The sequence below is a fragment of the Coregonus clupeaformis genome, chromosome 1 (genome assembly GCF_020615455.1).
Source record: "Coregonus clupeaformis isolate EN_2021a chromosome 1, ASM2061545v1, whole genome shotgun sequence".
Classification (NCBI taxonomy): domain Eukaryota; kingdom Metazoa; phylum Chordata; class Actinopteri; order Salmoniformes; family Salmonidae; genus Coregonus; species Coregonus clupeaformis.
The window spans coordinates 34,371,535-34,390,307 of record NC_059192.1 but is presented as its reverse complement, the minus strand read 5'-3'; the positions used below and the strand labels follow the sequence as shown (position 1 = coordinate 34,390,307).

The 18,773-nt window shown below is 45.8% G+C and overlaps 1 protein-coding gene across 1 annotated transcript in view; it reads left to right on the top strand.

Moving 5' to 3' along the window:
• LOC121567290 (ankyrin repeat and fibronectin type-III domain-containing protein 1-like) overlaps positions 1–18,140 on the top strand; it is a 185,355-nt gene extending 167,215 nt beyond the window's left edge. The window contains exons 6-22 of the mRNA XM_041877213.2: positions 676–883; positions 2,539–2,736; positions 3,968–4,081; positions 4,258–4,355; positions 5,539–5,629; positions 7,641–7,748; positions 9,494–9,593; positions 9,851–9,983; positions 10,248–10,367; positions 10,846–11,061; positions 13,866–14,032; positions 14,196–14,346; positions 14,727–14,895; positions 15,248–15,414; positions 15,675–15,882; positions 16,111–16,790; positions 16,994–18,140. Coding sequence (XP_041733147.2) covers positions 676–883; positions 2,539–2,736; positions 3,968–4,081; positions 4,258–4,355; positions 5,539–5,629; positions 7,641–7,748; positions 9,494–9,593; positions 9,851–9,983; positions 10,248–10,367; positions 10,846–11,061; positions 13,866–14,032; positions 14,196–14,346; positions 14,727–14,895; positions 15,248–15,414; positions 15,675–15,882; positions 16,111–16,790; positions 16,994–17,314 — 3,249 coding nt within the window. The 3' untranslated portion in view covers positions 17,315–18,140. The remainder of the gene's footprint in view (positions 1–675; positions 884–2,538; positions 2,737–3,967; positions 4,082–4,257; positions 4,356–5,538; positions 5,630–7,640; positions 7,749–9,493; positions 9,594–9,850; positions 9,984–10,247; positions 10,368–10,845; positions 11,062–13,865; positions 14,033–14,195; positions 14,347–14,726; positions 14,896–15,247; positions 15,415–15,674; positions 15,883–16,110; positions 16,791–16,993) is intronic.
• The last annotated feature ends 633 nt before the right edge of the window (positions 18,141–18,773 follow it).

The following is an 18,773-nucleotide window of genomic DNA, read 5'->3' as shown; positions in this document are numbered from 1 at the left end:
ACAGAATCAACACAGGCTCAATACAGAATCAACACAGACTCAATACAGAACCAGCACTGACTCAATAACGAATCAACCTCAGACTCAATACAGAATCAACATAGGCTCAATACAGAATCAACACAGGCTCAATACAGAATCAACACAGACTCAATACAGAACCAGCACTGACTCAATAAAGAATCAACCTCAGACTCAATACAGAATAAACACCGGCTCAATATAGAATCAACACTGGCTCAATACAGAATCAACACCGGCTCAATACAGAATCAACAATTTCTCAATACAGAATCAACACAGACTCAATACAGAATCAACAGACTCAATACAGAATCAACACAGGCTCAATACAGAATCAACACAGACTCAATACAGAACCAGCACTGACTCAATAAAGAATCAACCTCAGACTCAATACAGAATCAACATAGGCTCAATACAGAATCAACACAGGCTCAATACAGAATCAACACAGACTCAATACAGAACCAGCACTGACTCAATACAGAATCAACAGACTCAATACAGAATCAACAGACTCAATACAGAATCAACACAGACTCAATACGAGATACATATGAGACACGGGCAAGATACAGACTCATTACAGACTCAACACAGACACAACACAAGGCCCTAACACCTCATTAAACATGTGTTGATGTGTGTTAGTTCCAGAGCAACGAGGCGCTGTTCGAGGCGGTGGAGCACCAGGAGATGGACCTGGTGCAGGTACTCCTGTCCCAGTACAGTCTGGAGGAGCTGGACCTCAACACCCCCAACAGCGAGGGCCTGCTGCCCCTGGACATCGCAGTCATGACCAACAACGTACCCATGGCCAGGCTGCTGCTCCGCGCCGGAGCCAAGGAGAGCCCCCACTGTAGGTACCTGTTCTGGCTGGCTCGCTGGCTGACTGGCAGGCTGGCTGTATTCGTTCTGTCTGACTTTCTGTCTGTTCGCCTGTCTGCCCACTTGCACGCCTGCTCCTTAGCTTATAGCATCATAGCAGTTGTTTATTGAAGAAAATATACCACAGTATGAGTAGAAGAGGTCCTTTTGGTACAGATCTAGGATCGGCTTACCCTCCCCAAATCCTAACCCTTAGAATGCAAAACTGACTTTAGATCAGCGTCTAAAAGCAACTTCACCCTCACTCCGGCAAGCGCGGCCGTCGTCATGGAAACCGTACCTGCTGCCACGGCAACCAGAACAGCTGTCACAACAAGCAGAACAACCGACCTCTCACGACGCACCAAACAACAGCGCGTTCCTACACTAGCGAGCATGTCAAAGTTGGCTGTTGTTGTCTCTCAGTCTGCCAACGAGAGGAGAAGAAAGAGTGATAGCCGAAAAACATCATGGTGCTAAGGGGGCGTTGTTATGGCCTGATGATGCAATATTAGTCATCTTCATAAGGTTCTGCCGCCTGTGATCTAGCAGCCTCCACCGTCTCACCCTCTGCTAATGATTAGGCCTTGCCGAGCTCTCCCAGACTATTTGTGTTTGCGCTCCCTTTCCAAAACCTATCCAGACATTTTATAAAGGTATCACCAAATTGAAAACACTTGAATGGAAAGTGGTGTTTACTGAAGTTTGCTCTTTGATTGCTCTCCGGAGCCCAAACAACACATGAAGGAAAAAAGAGAGGGAAAGAGAAAGAGAGAGGAGGAGGAGAGAAATAAAGTGTTCTCCCGTCAACCCGAGCCAGGATACCGCGTCGGCGTTTTTATAAGAGCGTTCTAATCAAACTCCATCTGAGGAGAATTGAGATCAAAGACAATGCAGTGCTTTCGTTAGGCTTTGAATGAAAGCTCTGAAAGCCATTGATTCTGCTGCAGGAGACTTCACAGAGTCTGTCTGTGGCTCCCTGAGACAGATGTCAGAGACATACTGTAGCGATACTGTAGACATACTGTCTCAGACAGAGACATAGAGAGACAGACATAGGCATTCATAGACAGGATATAGACTCATAGTGGTCGTCCTGTGTGGCTCATGCATGTGAGACATGCATGAAGACAGTTAAGTGAGACACAGTGACACACTGAAATTCACTCAACTTAGTTAGACCTCTGCCTTACAGCACTGACAAACAGTTTTCCCATCATATTGGGTGTCCCCTTGAAATCCCTGCACCACAGAGGAACCAAACCCAGCCTGTCCACACTTAGTTTCATGACCCCATTTTCTCTGTCATTTTAACTCTGAATGATGTCATCCTTAAAGAGTGACTGCGCAGTTAAATGGGATTTAATGAGGAATTTGCGTTAGTGCCTCTGACAAACAGAGATATTAAAAAGGCTAGAGGGTTTTACCAGTGGATAATGGGAAAAGAGGGGGAGGTTTTCTTAGAATGAAAATGTGGCTTGTGCACAGCCATTGTTTGAAATTTTCAGAGTGAAAAACGAAAGTATACCTGCACAATGCTTTATTCTCCCAAAAGTGATATTATTACAAAAAGCATGGCTGGTAATGTGTTGATCGTTGCCTTAGTGTGTAATATAAATTACAACTGTGTGTGGTTGTGCCCTGCAGTCGTGAGCCTGGAGGGCCGTGCGGTGCACCTGGCCACATTGGTCCGTGAGGCAGAGCAGCGTGTGGGGGACCTGCAGGCCCAGGTGCCGAACGAGTTCCCCGGGGAGCGGGAGGCGTCGGACCATGAGAGGCAACTCAAGGCATGGGAGTGGAGGCACCGGCTCTTCAGACGCATGCAGACGGGCTTCGAGCATGCCAGTCAGTAGACACACACACTCACACACACTCATGCATCACACACACATACACAAACTGTCACGCTCATCTCCCATGACGACTTCCCCACACTCCCATTCCAGCCTGAGCACAAAAGGTGGAAGATGTTGAAGATGTTTTTTCCAGTTTTGGGGCCAAATTCAGATGAAGTCACAGCGTTTAATAAGTCTTTCAATGTGAAATCTTCCTCAATACAATGTGTATACTCACATACTCACACACACACACAAACACACACACACACACCCAGACACATGCCATAACACACATAATATACACACAGGGGGCACTACCTTGTGCCACTTAATTGTAAAATATGCTGTGTGTGTTTGTGTGTGTATGTGTGTGTACAGTACGTGCATGTGTGTGTGTGTGTGCATTATATATTTTTGAGCCAGAGATCATGTGCTCAGCTCCACTTGAAGTGAAGTTGGTGCCCAGATCTTTCCAGCGCCGCCTTGATTTCCATTTTTTTGTTCTTTTTTTTTTGGTGGCATTCTGTCTGGGCTGAGCTGTTAATGGGTTCCATGTTGTGATGGCTGGGACAGAGCTGGGTGTGTGTGTATGTTTGTGTGTTCATGCTTATATGTGTGAGCGCATGCATGCATGTGTGAGTAGGCCTGTGTGTGTGTGTGTGTGTGTGTGTGTGTGTGTGTGTGTGTGTGTGTGTGTGTGTGTGTGTGTGTGTGTGTGTGTGTATGTTCCCTCTTTAACTTTTTATAGGCATTTCATGACACGCGTGGTGGTGGTAGACAGACACCCGACTCAATCTGGACTTTGATGCATAGAGGAGTTTTTCTCTCTTTATTACTTTATGACCAGACGCATTTTGTAGGCTTTTCTCAGGCACTCAAATACAGTAGTGAAATTCTTCAGATAGTGGAAGGTGCATGTTATGATTATGAAGAAAGAAAAATACGTCTTTGATTGATTGAACACTGTATGTAACTGTGTTACTGCAAGTCGACTGATGAATGATTATGAATGTGCGATATCAATTTAGTTGATCTTGATTTAACCACGATAGTCCACACAGCAACACTTGTCACTGTTTTCCAGGGAGTGCTGGGTATGTGATATATTCTATGAAATCCTTAACATTTCTGTATTTTTGTCAGCACTGATTGACTGTTACTGACTCACTGAATAACATTGTTGAAGCCTGAAAAAGCCAACAATACCGGATAATATAAAGATGTCTGTCTGTCCGCAGGCCCGCCGGATGTTCCCAGCTCTGTCCGTCTGTCTGTCAGCAGCAGCTCCAGTCTGAGGGTGGACTTCCAGGAGCCTCTCAGTGTCAATTCTGCAGTAGTCACCAAGTACAAAGGTCAGCACCCGTTACATGCTACTTGCAATGCTTACTAATAAGACATTAAGTCATGTTTATTGTTCTATAGAGATCGGGAGGAAAGTAGGTACGATATGCACTAATGTAACTGTGTGCGGGTGTGCGTGTTTGTGTGTGTGTGTGTGTGTGTGTGCGTATGTGTGTGCGCTCCACAGTGAGTTGGAGCGGTTCCCCTTCCCTCAGTCCTCTATTGGGTGAGGCGCTAGTAGAGGACCCCAGTCTACTGCAGTGCAACATTACTGACCTCACACCCGTGAGTATATTCATACATCATGTTCAGTAGGGCACACTGTACCGAAACGCTTTGCAACGGGAAACGGCATTCTATGCTCTTATTGGACAAGTTTAGATAGCACCTACCCGTTTTGCTCTGTTTTCTCCCTACTGAACACAACGCAGGGCTATTCCAAAGCACTGATGTCCCCCCCAGCTATCAATGAATAATTTAGTTTCCATCAAATCTAACATCCAAGTTAAATACCTCAGCTAGAGAGGCAAAACACACCCACACAGGCCCATCACATCAGAGTGATGCCCAATCAGAATGTCAAAATGTTACCATGTCTCACTCAGATCAACACTTTCCCATGTGTCTGAAAAGCACATTTCCACTGCTTTCACCTCAGGCCTTATAAAGACTGCCAGTGATGGCATACAGCTATACTTTCCCCATTTACGGGTGAGAAAGCGACACACAAAAACACAACAGTTAGCTTTCCAACAGCTGGTAGCTTTGACCGATAAAAACATTTAGAAGGCCACTATTCCACATGAAGGGCCTTGATAGGAATCACATATGTGCCTGAGCCACTCGGTTCGATGTCACATTGTTAAGGCCTTTTATCATGTGATACTTCTGTACTCCAAAGATTCTGTTTCGTTTCTAGTCACTAGTCATCTGAGCACACACACACTATAAACACACACGCACGCACACACACGTAACACACACACACACATTTAAATTAGGGCAGAAAGAGTTAGAGCTCAAACACAGTTCATTGTTTAAAATCTCAGCTCCCGTCATTGCATTAGAGAGCTCAGCCAGAACGTCGGGACACACACACACACACACAATACATAACCTGATTTATGGTTTTCATTTCAGACGGGCACATAGACAGACAGACGCTCTGGGGACATTATTGTGCAGGAGAAATCCCCCGGTGCCTATAGGTCCTCTAGGCCCTGTCGCCATGCCCCCCGCCCCCACACACTGACACACAGTATGAGAAATGCAGGGACAAACATCGCCACCCAATGTATATGCAATGAAAGAGAATACATAATTTGTCAACTGCATCACTATTATAGACACTTATCGCAACGAATTAAAAAGACCCATTAATAATTTAACCTTTCATTTATTTGGTTTATTTTATTTTATTTCATAGTGCATTGTGCTAATGCCATCTCTTTGTGTTGTTCTGTGACAGGGGGACTATTACTATTTCCAGGTGTCTGCCTTCAATATGAAGGGATGGGGTCCTGCCCAGACCTCCACCCCATCCTGCGCCTCCCCTTCCAGTAAGTCCACCTCTCTATCCCCTCATCTGTGTGTGTGTGTGTGTGCGTGCATGTGTGTGTGTCCATTCATGCATGCGTTGTGCTGTTCTCATTGAACCTGCATACCAACTTACCAACTTCCATGGTATTGGGTGGTTGGCAGCTGGACCCCCCTGGCCAATGCCGGACGTCATTGTGTGTAACCTTAGCTGTGTGTTTGGACCAATGAGATCAGCCAATGGGTAGTGTGAAGTCATCCAAGTCAACAGCTGAGGAGATGAATGGTCAGAACAGCTCTCTCTCCCAGGGAGAGGAAGCCAGATTAGATTATTGAGATGTACCCGACCCTCAGTCGCTTCCACATTCCGAGTGGGATTCCCGACGTCGTGTTGTGGGATGAGTTTTAGAGCTTGTGCGTAAAAACCTCAAAGTGCGTCAACTGGTGTTGACTTTTCCTCTCAATACCTGACCAAACTGTATGTCCATGGTGGGAGAGAGAGGCAACGGAAACTGCAGTGTTGACAACAGAATAGACAGTGTGTACTCCTGCTTTTAGAACACATTCATGAATATGGTATTGTGTACGTAACATACGTATTTGTTTGTCTGCACTTGTGTGTGTGTGTGTGTTCATTCTAAGCATGTTTGTGTGTTTCTGTACTTGTGTAAAAAGGGCTAAACACATACAAACATAACCCAATGTGTGTATGAATTTGCCTGTGCTAGTCTGTATAGTGTGTGTACAGCATGTTTGTATCTCTCCCTGTATATATGAGAGAGAGAGAGAGGGAGAGAGAGAGAGAGTGAGAGAGAGAGAGAGAGAGAGAGAGAGAGAGAGAGAGAGAGAGAGAGAGAGAGAGAGAGAAAGAGAGACAGAGAGAGAGAGAGAGAGAGAGAGAGAGAGAGAGAGAGAGAGAGAGAGAGAGAGAGAGAGAGAGAGAGAGAGAGAGAAAGAGAGACAGAGAGAGAGAGACAGAGAGAGAGAGAGAGAGAGAGAGAGAGAGGGAGAGAGAGAGAGAGTGAGAGTCTGCCTGGGCTTTCCCTCTCTCCCCCACCCACCCTCTTCCCCCAGCTCTCCCCTCCCTCCGAGCTAATTTCGATGGTTGCGTGTTTGTGTTTTCCATTTGGGCTACCACTGGAAATATTTGCATGTCTGTGAGAGCTGGGGCCGTAAAGGCCCAACAGTGGGGCCCTTATACGAGGACCTCTCTCTCCGCCATGGCCATTAAAGAGGCTAGTTGTCCAGTCAGGACAGGAACCTTTCCGGGAATAGAGCTCACGGTGTTTCACCCAGCCTCCAGGGGCCCACGGGGGATAACCAAGACGCCGCTGTTGCTGCCGTCTTATCACCAGCACATCATCCTCCCTCCTCCTTCCTTTTCTACTCCTCCACGGGCCACTGCTGCCACACTCTCTCTATCTAGAGGGAGAGTCTATACTAAACTGTTTACCCCTTGTGTATACAGTGGGACTGAGGGAGGGATGTGTAGTGTGTCTGTCTGTGTAGGGGGGTGTACAGTGTGTTTGTGTACTGTAGGCAATGTATAGTGTGTGTGTGTGTGTGTGTGTGTGTGTGTGTGTGTGTGTGGAGTATGTGGGCGGGGTGAGGCGTGTGGCGTGTTGCACTCCTGCGTCTCTCAGTCGCTGTGTGTGTGTGTGTGTGTGTGTGTGTGTGTGTGTGTGTGTGTGTGTGTGTGTGTGTATGTATAGGGGGGAGAGGGAGGGACAGGTCTGCACACACTGAGTGCTCTCAGTCGGCTCGCTCCAAGTGGCAGCAGCAGCACACACTGGAGCTGCCTCTCCCTCTTAGCCAACCACAGCTTTCTCACACTGAGGTGGCACTGACACACACCACGTGTTTTTGCTCCAGAATTTCCATGTAATGCAGGTTTATGATATTGATAGTTCACTGACACAGTTTGCGGTTTACGTGCCTTGCTCAAGGTCACAATGGTTGTATGTGGCACCTGAGATATTGATATCTTCATCCACATTTTTATTTATTGTTAATTGTTTCTGTATGTATCGGCAGGTTGGAGGGAGATTGACGGCCGCGCACCTCGCCAGCGGGGCCAGAAGGAGGCGCTAGACCAGCTACTGGGACAGATTAAAGAGGCGCACCGCCACTGTGTGTGCCACGGTATAAAGAGTCTCCCCATCTTCTCTTCTCTTTTACCTCAACATGTAGTAGAAGTCATCTCTACTACTTATACAGGATCTTTCTGAATCCTCCGTAATGTTAAGGTTAGACTGGGGCTATAGTAATCTGATCCTAGGTCTGTGGTTAGGGGAAACTTGAGTCCTGAACACTTTGTGCCACACTGAAATGAACCCCCATCTTTTCATAAGTAAGCCGTTTTCCCTAACTGAATAATGTTCCTTGGTCTCTCACTTGGAGTGGGAGCATATTCAATGGCAAATATATCTTGGAGATCTCACTCAATGCTTCACTGTGCTTTGGGTATGCTTCTTGTTCAATGCTTCACGTTCAATGGCTCCCAGGTTTGCATTTGTTTCCAAAATACCACTTACAGTAAATTGGCTCGATAATTGAATGTCAAGGCCTGATAACATAGAAGATTTTCTCTGGTGGTTGTGAATCCAGTTTCACAACAGAACAGTCAGTCAGCTCAGTCCTATAGTGAAATGGTAGGAGATATAGTATATGCATATACTGTATAGTATACTATTACTATGTATAAACTTATATAGCTACTGTATATACAGTACATAGCATAATGATGTAACATGTCACATATAGTAATCAGAGGAGTAGCAGTGTATACTATGCCTACTATATACACATATAGCATAATGATATAATGCTTAACATGTCATGTATAGTCATCAGTAATAATCTATATAATAGTCAGCATTCAGTCCCCTGGCCAGGTTTTTCCAGTTCACGCACGGTAGCCGAGGTCGTCTGTCCCGGGTCATGTTTGTTGTTCTTGTAGAGACGGAGCCTTGACTCTAGTTTGAGGGCTATAAATTAACACTGACTGGCTGCAGCCCGGTCCCCCTACAGGCCTCCAGGACCCCTGTCTGCTCCCCCGCAAAACTGCCCACCCGCACCCCCTTCTCCAAACACTATTAATTAAACTGTGAAAGGGGCCTTGACTAACACAGGCACCCTAGCGGACGGCTATACCTGTCTGTCTTACTCAGTGTCAGGGCGGTAAGAGGTCTGTTGGAAAGGGGGGGCTCTAGTAAGGGGGGGCGAGGTGAACTGCAGCTCGTTTTCTTGTTATTCCACCACGACTCGTCTCATGAAAATAAAATTTGTTCATTTCTCCTGAATAGGGGATTTATTGACTTAAGTGGCTGAGCCGGAGTGAGATTGCCTCAGGGCTTCTGTGTAGGGGGGGACCCCGCAGGTTCTAATGAATTGTAAAGCACATTATCTCACTTGCCCCCCGGCCCACTAAAAATAAACATGTCCCCTCAGAGAGAACTGACCTCCCTGTCAGTGAAAGGCGAAGGGTTACCCCCCACCACCTCCTTCTTCTGTAACGCCCTGCCCCACCCTCCGTCCCTCCAGTACATCTTTTTAGCTCTCTATGTCTCTATACTCCACACTCCGACACCTCCTGTCTGTCCAGGTAAACACACACACTGACTGCACTTAGAATGACTGGTTTTCTCTGGCCCTGTAGTCTGCATCAGAGTGTGTGTGAATGTGTCAACTGACCCAACCTGAATAGAACACATGAAATGACGGAAACATTCCACTACACTACATACGCCTAAGCTGTGGGACACAGCATGCATTTTCCATTCTTAACAGTGATGCACCTAGGAAAATTAATTCTTACTGTATATTCTTACTGTGTATTTGGCTTTGTAGTTCTATTAATCCCTATCTTGACCCTCTCATCCTCTCAGAGCAGTGCAAAGCCCCTCCACACGTGAGGAAACACTCCGTATCCAAAAGCCTGCGCCACCTCTTCCAGCCTACCAGCAAATTTGTCAAAAGCTTGAAACGGTATATAAGCATTTTTCTGGTCTTCATTTACACCTTCTTATATCTGCTGCCTTCCATCTTCACTTTCATGAGATTATTTATTTTCACACCAATAAATGCTACGAATGCCACAAAATATAATCTCAAATGCCATTCTACCTATATGCTATTGTTAGAATTAACAGTTCAAGGAGGCCTTCATTGTGCTGTTTCGAATTAGCGACTTTGGAGAATTGTTCAAAACTAACTGACTCTGATTTGTCTCTATGGTCCTCCAGAGGTCTCTACTTGACGTCTATATTCTACCGAGACGACAACGTACTTGTGACGCCTGAGGACCAGATCCCCATCGTAGAGATAGATGACTCCTACTCCAGCTCACTAATGCAGGACTTCCTATGGTTCACTAAGGTAACATATGGACTAGTTCCATACCTAACCTTTCGCATTTTACAGTTTCTACTGGTATTTACCTGGTAGAAACTTAGGTGGAAAACAGTTAGTACATTCTGGGACTTACAGTACTTCAAAGAATTCTACAAAATTGCTAACATGCTAACAACCTGGTACTCAGAGGTGCTTGCTTTAATGAGTCCTAAAGAAATAAACAAGTAGAGATTATTACTGCGTAATTACAATTTTATCCTAAAGCGCTTGTGTGTCCTCCATCCCCAGGTGTCCTACCTATGGGAGGAGATTCCGTGGCTGCAGCAGTGTCTCAGCCCCTCCCAGTCTTCCTGCTCCTGCACCCTCCAGACACGCCTCAAGATGCTGCAGGCCGTATCCCAGCTACAGGTACGTCCTTACCCATCAATACTATTATAAACATGACATAACACCTTAATACATAACACCTTAAATGGGCGGCAGATTGCCTAGCGGTTAAGAGCGTTAAGCCAGTAACCAGAAGGTCACTGGTTCGAATCCCCGAGCTGACAAGGTGAAAAATCTGTCGATGTACCCTTGAGCAAGGCACTTAACCCTAATTGCTCCTGTAAGTCGCTCTGGATAAAAGCGTCTGCTAAGTGAATAAAATTGTAAATGTTAATAACACCCTTATAACCACTCATGGTCGTTTATCACTAGTTACCACTGATAACATGGTCAAAGCCATCCAATCTTGATCAAAACCAACAACTCCTCTCCAAAACCATAACATATTGATCAAATATTGGTCAGAACCATCAAATGTTTGTTGAAACTATCAGATTCTGGTCAAAACCATCAAAGATAATGTGTCTTTAAAAAGGTATTTTTGGGGATGTTTTTGCAGGGAATGCTGGGAACTCAGGACCTGGGTCAGGTTTACTTTGAGCCAATCAAAGACAAGCACGGCAACACCCTGCTGGTGTTGCTGAGGGACATGAACGCGTGTCCCAGTCTGGACGGGGTGAAGTGGACCCAGCTGTGTAAGCTTCAGCTCCAACGCAAGTCCATCTCGTCCCCCGAGGAGCCCACGGCCCTGGACATGCTGCTCATCACCCTCCACGTACGTCCCAACCCACTACAATGTAACGTTAGCGACACCGAGACCCTTTTCCTTAAACATTACAGAATCCCCAGAGAATAAGGTGAAATCATTTTAAATAGCTAATTGGATTGAATTTGGATTGAGTTTGAATCTGAGAAAAATGATGCAAGCTATACATTGTAGCTATTCGTTTGACCACAATGATGCAAATCCTGTCAGCACTTAAAGTAATTGCATTTCAGCATACAAATTAGCATGTTCAAAAGAGGCTAAGGCTCCATTCATACCAAACCAAAACCACAATGTAGATTAAACCATTCACTACATTTACCCTTCACCACATTGTATGTGTTTATTTTAATTGTAGACACACGGCAATCTGCTGCCTGTCATGCCAACGTGCATGTCACTTGTATCTAAGTAGTCTATCAAGCTAGTCCAGTTGACTCACAGTCACAGCAGACATTTAGTCACAGCAGACATCAGGTCCAATGGGATCCATGCCAGGAAAACAGCTCCGGTAATCTCCTTTAAACTCAAATTCCCTGAAACACCATTCATTTAGATAAGAGTCTTTCAGACATATTGTATTCAGATAAGCTCATGTAGAATTTATGTTCTAAATGCTGCTGTCTGAATATGAATTAGAGTCCATTTGTGTTTCTGTGTATTCTGGTGAACTTGATAGAAGCCAATCTGATGTTGTTTTGTCTTTGGGATCATTCCAAAAACAATGGCTAGAGCTTCAGTTCTGGCGACCACAACTCCATTAGTATATTGGATACATTATACAGATGTAGGATCTTAATTTGATCACCCTGTTGCAGGAGAAATGTTAAACTTGTAGTGTATTTTAGGTTTAAAAAGGCTTCTGAAATTTGTAATTTCCCTCCCGAGTGGCGCAGTGGTCTAAGGCACTGCATCGCAGTGCTAGCTGTGCCGCTAGAGATCCTGGTTTGAATCCAGGCTCTGTCGTAGCCGGCTGGGGTAGGGGAGGGAATGGCCGGCAGGGATGTAGCTCAGTTGGTAGAGCATGGCGTTTGCAACGCTAGGGTTGTGGGTTCGATTCCCACGGGGGCCAGTATGAAAAATAAAAATTAAATGTATGCACTCACTAACTGTAAGTCGCTCTGGATAAGAGTGTCTGCTAAATTACTAAAATGTAATTTCTTTGAATTTTCAGACCTTTGATTTTCCCTTACGTAAAATTGTATCAACCCCTACAAAATGTCCATTAATTATAATCCAAATAATAATTCACTTTTCCTGTTGCTGCAGGATGGTTTTCCCACTGTAGCAAACTGGCTCAAATTAAGATCCAACATGGTGCTATTTTCAAATGTATGTGGTGAATATTCTGAACTCTTAGTACAAAACTCAAAACTGGTAACGCAGTAAGTGTTATATTCAAAACCTTTTATTGTGCATTCATTTTGTTTGGATACATCTTTCACCACACAACCATTGAACCAAAATATATGTATACTGTGAAATACCATGAGAACATTGATTTAATCACCAAAACACAACATAATGATATCCAATATCCAGTTTCAAAATTGCCCTTTGAATGTAATATGCTACATTACTGTACATTATAGTATATTATACTGTTTTCACATTAGGCAATACACTTGCACTACCCATCAAAATTGACTGAAAATCTAATTTTCATAATTTCTATCCCAGGTGTGATCATTGAAGACATCTTTCACAATCATTAATGCAAAAAATAAATGTATTGTTCAGATATAATTACAACATACTGTAGGTGTACTGTAACCAAATGAAACAAATTAAATTTATCAGGCACTAGTTTGCATCAAGCCTGTCTTGAGCATTTGGCCATTGGTTCTCATCGACATCGCAGTAAATGTCCTCATTGTTCATGCACCTGGGGAAAAAGCTTATGGCATGGCGAATCCAAGCCTGACATAGGATTGATGTCATTGCATGCTTCATCCAGGAGGGTGGCACGCTGATGGGAATAGGAATCATGCACCTTCCACCTATATTGTAATCATAAACTAGTTACCAACGTAATTAGAGCAGTAAAAATAAATGTTTTGTCATACCCTTGGTATACGGTCTGATATACCACGGCTGTCAGCCAATCAGCATTCAGGACTTGAACCACCCAATTTATAATACAGTATACATCATGCTTTATATGTTTATACTTAACAAACATACATTTTCATTATGTAGTTCTCAGAATCTGTTGTAGACATACCAATTTAAAATCTATAGGTTTACCAAATGGGTAAGTAATTATCAATTAAGAGCAGTTGCCTTTATGTATTTTAACAAATGAGAAGACAATCATATCAAAAGTAATGTGATCATTGCATTGTGAAAAGTAATTACTTTATATGAACATGTATTGCAATATGAAACATGTATTTCTAGATGTAAGTCTGATTAATAAGTTTAGTGAAAAGGTGACTGTATGATTTTGTGTGTTGTACTTAGTCAATTGAAATTGTGCTCAGTTTTGAAACAACTGCCAGTTTAAGAATCTGTTTTGGGTTTTGTACTAAGCATTGTGAAAATGTACCAAAGCGATAGAAAGAAACTGTAAATATAGCTTATGATGCCAAATATGAACAAATTATATGATTGAAAACATATGAAATGCATTGTATGGTTATTATTTCACATTAACTTAAAACAATTACAAAAGACCACAGACTGGAACAAGCTGATCCTCAAAGCCAACATCTAAATAAATGACATCAAAATAAACAATATCAAAGCCCATCCCAGACGTCAACAACAGCTGTCTCATGCCTTTCCTGTCTGGTTCCCATCGTCTGTTTCAGGAGAAGCTGGCGTACCACAGACGGAGCAGGAAGCTCCTCTCCCCAGGCCTGTACCTGGGCTACCTGAAGCTGTGTAGCTCTGTGGACCAGATCAGAGCCCTGGTGCCTCAGAAGCTACCCAACGTCCTCTGTCACACCAAGATACGAGACAATTGTAATGTGTCTAGGTGAGGGGCCTGGATACCGGCCACTGGGGTTTATTAGTGAATTCATTGAATTCATGTTATGGTATTGTTATTGAAATACTAGCCATTGTCTGTAATATATTTGTAACTGTGTGTGTCTGCGTGCACGTGTGTGTGTGTTTGCATGTGTGTGTGTGTGTATCAGGGAGGAGTGGCAGTGGCTGCAGGCCCTTAGTTCTCTGGAGGAGTCTCTGGAGATGGACCAGGATGTCCAGAGCGCTCCACACCGCCTCCTACAGGACCTACGCAGCGCTGCCAAGGACCTGATGGCCCACATGAACATCCCTGTCAGCCAGGTCAGCACCCATCCATCCATCCATCCATCCATCTAACAACTCATCCATCCATCTATCAACTCATCCATTCCATCTGTCCATCCGTCTATTCATCCATCCATCCATCACTGCAAGCATGTACTGTAGTTGGGTAGAATGCGGTTTTGCCAGCGCTTTCAAAGGTTTCTTATCGGAATGGGGTGCTTGTAGATCCTGAGCCTTCCAAAACAGAAACATTGAACACCCAAAGATGACCACAGCAACAACCTATAGTTGTTCTGTAGTTGTAATACTTTTTAAGCATCCTTCCATCCATCCAGCCATCCATCATGTCTTACATCCATCCATTACATGGCATCAATGTCATAGTTGTGATTCAGTATGCTGTCCCCCTCTCCCAGGTGCAGGACTTCCGTATCTACGCCCAGGAGGTGTTGGAATTTGGGGACAAGGTGTCCTTCCTGCTACTGCTGCCCCCCTCAGACGACGTGTGTACGGCCCCCGGCCAGAACAACCCCTACTCCCCCCGATCAGGCTTCCTCACCCTGCCTCTGCAGATCTTTGAGCTGGGTCAGTACTGCTCTCTCTAGTAGGATTTCCTTATGTCTTCCAATTACTGTTATTTATTCAACTATGCTCATTCAGTTGACATCAGATTGATTGGCCTATTGTGACTTTAAATTGTTTATGCAGTTGACTCCAATGAATTAATGCTTGAGACTGTTGGGAGAGTGTGCATTAAAACCCAAAGCAATTAAAAGTAATTAAAAAGTGAAACATATCTGGAAGTGCACTTATCAGTAGTCAACTGCATAAAGTACATTTGGAAAAAGTGTTTGTATTTTTCTGTCAGCTATTTAGTATTTTCTTATCTAGATAATAAGTCTGTACTGTGCCCTTTTCTATTCTGTCCCCTCTACAGTTCACTTTGACGCCTACTGCCCCAGCTTCATAGGGCAGTACTGCCGTGTGTCTGCCCTGCTGGAGCTGGAGTCGCTCATGTCCCAGCAGACCCTGAGGGAGGCTTTCTCTGAGACAGAGCTCCACGCTGCCAAGCAGAAACACCAGCAGGTCCAGGAGCACATGCAGGTAGGTGGGAGTCATAGCTGAGCTAACCGTAACCTAGATAGCCTGATATGGATGTAGTCTCCAGGTGCTCCATAATAATGGAGACTACAGTCATATTAGAGCTAAGCTAGCATCACACAAGGAGCTAAAATACCAAGGTCACCTGGAGCTAATTTGTAGCACATGGCATTTCAAAGAGCACAAAAAGTAAACAATATTGCGTTTGAAAGAGCATTAAAAGTTAACAATGTCTTTTTCCTGCGTGTTTCCCCCTACTACAGCAAATGGAGGAGGTGTGGCGGGAGGCGCGGTGGATCATGGACGCCCTGCAGTACGCCCGCTACAAGCAGCCCACCGGGGGCATTTCCCTGGCCTGGATCATCGACTTCTCCAGGGACGTGGTGCCCGACACGCCCCGCTTCACCTCCTCCCAGCCAGACTACCTTCCCTCACCCATGCCCTCCCCTGAACCCAGCCGCAAGCACTCTGGTAAGAGTGAACCTATCTTATAGGGAACAGAGATAGGGCAAGGGGTTTTTCCTCCTGACCACACAGTCTTGTGGTGTACGATCTGTTTAACTAGAAAATAAATGATTGTTTGTGTATGTGTGGCTTATACAAAGGTGAATGGTTGTGTGTGTTTTACCCACAGGGGAATGATTGTGTGTGGTTGACCTAAAGTTGAATAATTGTTTGTGTTTTGTTTCTACTTCACAGTAGACTTCCACGGTCTCTCAGATGAAGAGGGTTCCTCTGAGGTCTTCCTCACAACTGACAGCGACTACGACTCTAGCCGTGCCCAGAGCCCCCGCGAGTTGGACCTTCTGCCCCCCTCGCCCCTCTCCTCCTCCGGCGGGGGTGTGGGAGGAGGGGGTTCAGGGACGGGAGCACTGAGAGACTCCACCCCAGACGTGCTCCAGGCCTCGGAGCCCCAGACAAGCCCTGCCGGTGAACAACGGCTGAGCGGAGGGGGGCCCGGTGGGGAGAGGCGGAGGGGCAGGGGGGGTCCCATGGAGCTCTTCGATAGCGACTTCATCCTACCCAGCCGGCAGATCGAACTACTGAGGATCACGGAGAAGAGGCAGGCCTTCTGTGTGAGAACCAGTAGTCTTGAATTCCCTTCTTCCTCTGGTGGTCATCCTGCCCACTCACCCTCACCGTCGCCATCCTCCTCCCCTCACCGCCGCTGGCACCGACCCTCCTCTGTGGACCGCTGCTGCCCTGCTGAGCGATGCCTGCCGCACCCCCAGCCCCCCGCCCGCACCCTGTCAGAGGACAGCGGCACCCAGAGGCTCTCGGGTGCCCCCTCGCCCAGTGCCCACAGGAAAGGCTGGCACGCCACGCTCCGGGTGTACCCGCAGTACCGAACCGGGCTACCCAAGGAAACCAGCGTCAAGGTATGTGGAACTTGGCTTGAGGATGTCAGGGTTTAATGAATTGTTGTTCATGTTTGGGTAACTCTAATTTGGCTATACAATTATAAAACTGTCATAACTCTGCCCCAGTTGTACCATTGAAACCCCTTTTGACCATTCACGTTCTGCTTAATCTGATTGCCTCTGTTCCTCTTTCTCTTCCACTCTCTTTCCCTCCCTCCCAGCTGCGGGTGACCCCAGGCACGTCGGCCAGGGAGATGGTCCAGCTGGTGGTGCAGGAGATGAACGCGGTGTCACACCGGCTCCTCGGTGGTAGCAGTAGCAGTAGTAATGGAGGGGGAGCGGAGGGGGAGCAGTGTCTGTACATCCCTGAGCAGCTGGAGCACTTTGGACTGGTGCTGGTGGTGGATGGCAGGGAGAAGTGGCTCCAGGATGACTTCTGTCCCTTGGAGCTGCAGAACCCCTGGCTCCGGGGCAAGCTGTGCGTCCGCATCAAGGAGTACTCGCCCCTGGCAATGCAGTACAGCAGGGCGACTACTGTCTGAAATTAAGGGGTGGGGTGGGGAGGGATTCGGGGTGGGACCCCTCCCCCAAATTAGGGAATTTAGTTCTGGACTACTAGATGGAGATTCCTCCTTTGGAAATGTTGGACCATGAACTTTGGAACTTTTAACATTTTACATGGGCCAAAGGGAGGCACCCTACCTAGGATGAACTTCCACTGGAACTTTCTCAAATTTTCTCCCTCTCTTTCTCTCTCTTTAAACTTTTTTCCTCTTTGGTTGTTTTTGCCATTCAAATACTGTAGCTACAGAGTGTAGTCAATGGTTTTACGTTTATTTGTTTGTTGTTAACTGAAATGCTGCTGTGAGACTCTGTTTCCATGAAGTCTCTTCCCACCCCATGTAAACTTCCCTTTCTTCCTCAACACTCTCCTGGACATCAAATGTACAAAAGGAAATGGAATACTGTTGTTATTATATTATTTGCATCACCAAACCTCGAAGCCCAAAAAGGGATGTGATGTGAGGAAGATTAATGAATGAATGCTACCGCGCTTTGGCATGGGGCGTGATTGACTGCAACACATTTTGGCGCTTGCGTTGCCAGAACGCCACGGTATCATCATCTGCAGCCACATGCGGGCGGACAAGCCTTTTCCTATGAACACTCTCTCTCTCATGGTGTCATTCCAAGAGGCTGTTGGCTGCAGCCCTGCAGCCGGCCTTCCCGACGTTCCCAGGATGTGGGCCCTGGACTCTTCCCAGAGGGCCCAGCGCTAGGGGAGGGGGGCTGGCATCTCCCAGCTCGGGACGGATCTGGAATCTGCCCGGCGGTTTGACCTGTATGCTTGTCACTCTGTCAGATTGCCCCCCCTGGCCACTGTTATAAATTTGGGAAGGAGAGGGCCAGGAGAACAGAGCATTACACACAAGACCAGAGAGAGAGAGAGAGAGAGAGAGAGAGAGAGAGAGAGAGAGAGAGAGAGAGAGAGAGAGAGAGAGAGAGAGAGAGAGAGAGAGAGAGAGAGAGAGAGACTGCCATGTCTTTGGGATCCTGGCACTTACTTTCTGGTGTTTCTTTTTTGTCCTGGAACAAATACTTTGTACATGGTGACTCTCACCATACTGTGGTGAAGTCAGAAAACGAACCATCATGTCATCCAACTCAGCCATCGAAAAGGCATAGAAAGCGGATTTGGATTTTTGAAAAACAAAACCCAAACAGGAACAAAAGAAAGAGAAGCAATACTTCACTTCCACGTGGTTTTTTCTCATTTGTTTCTTTGTGATTCGAGACGATTGTACACCTTCCAGAATTCCTCGAAAGTCTGGGCCGTACTAGCCATGTGCTAACCGATAGCCAGTGCAGTGTTATCCAGGCCACTGGTACTCCAGTCCGTCCAGTAAGAGGTGTTTGTCTCCTCATTGGGGGTCTGTTCGTCTGTACAGTGCTGTAAGTACTCCAATGGAAATAGGAATGGCCAAGTTGCTCTTCAGCCTG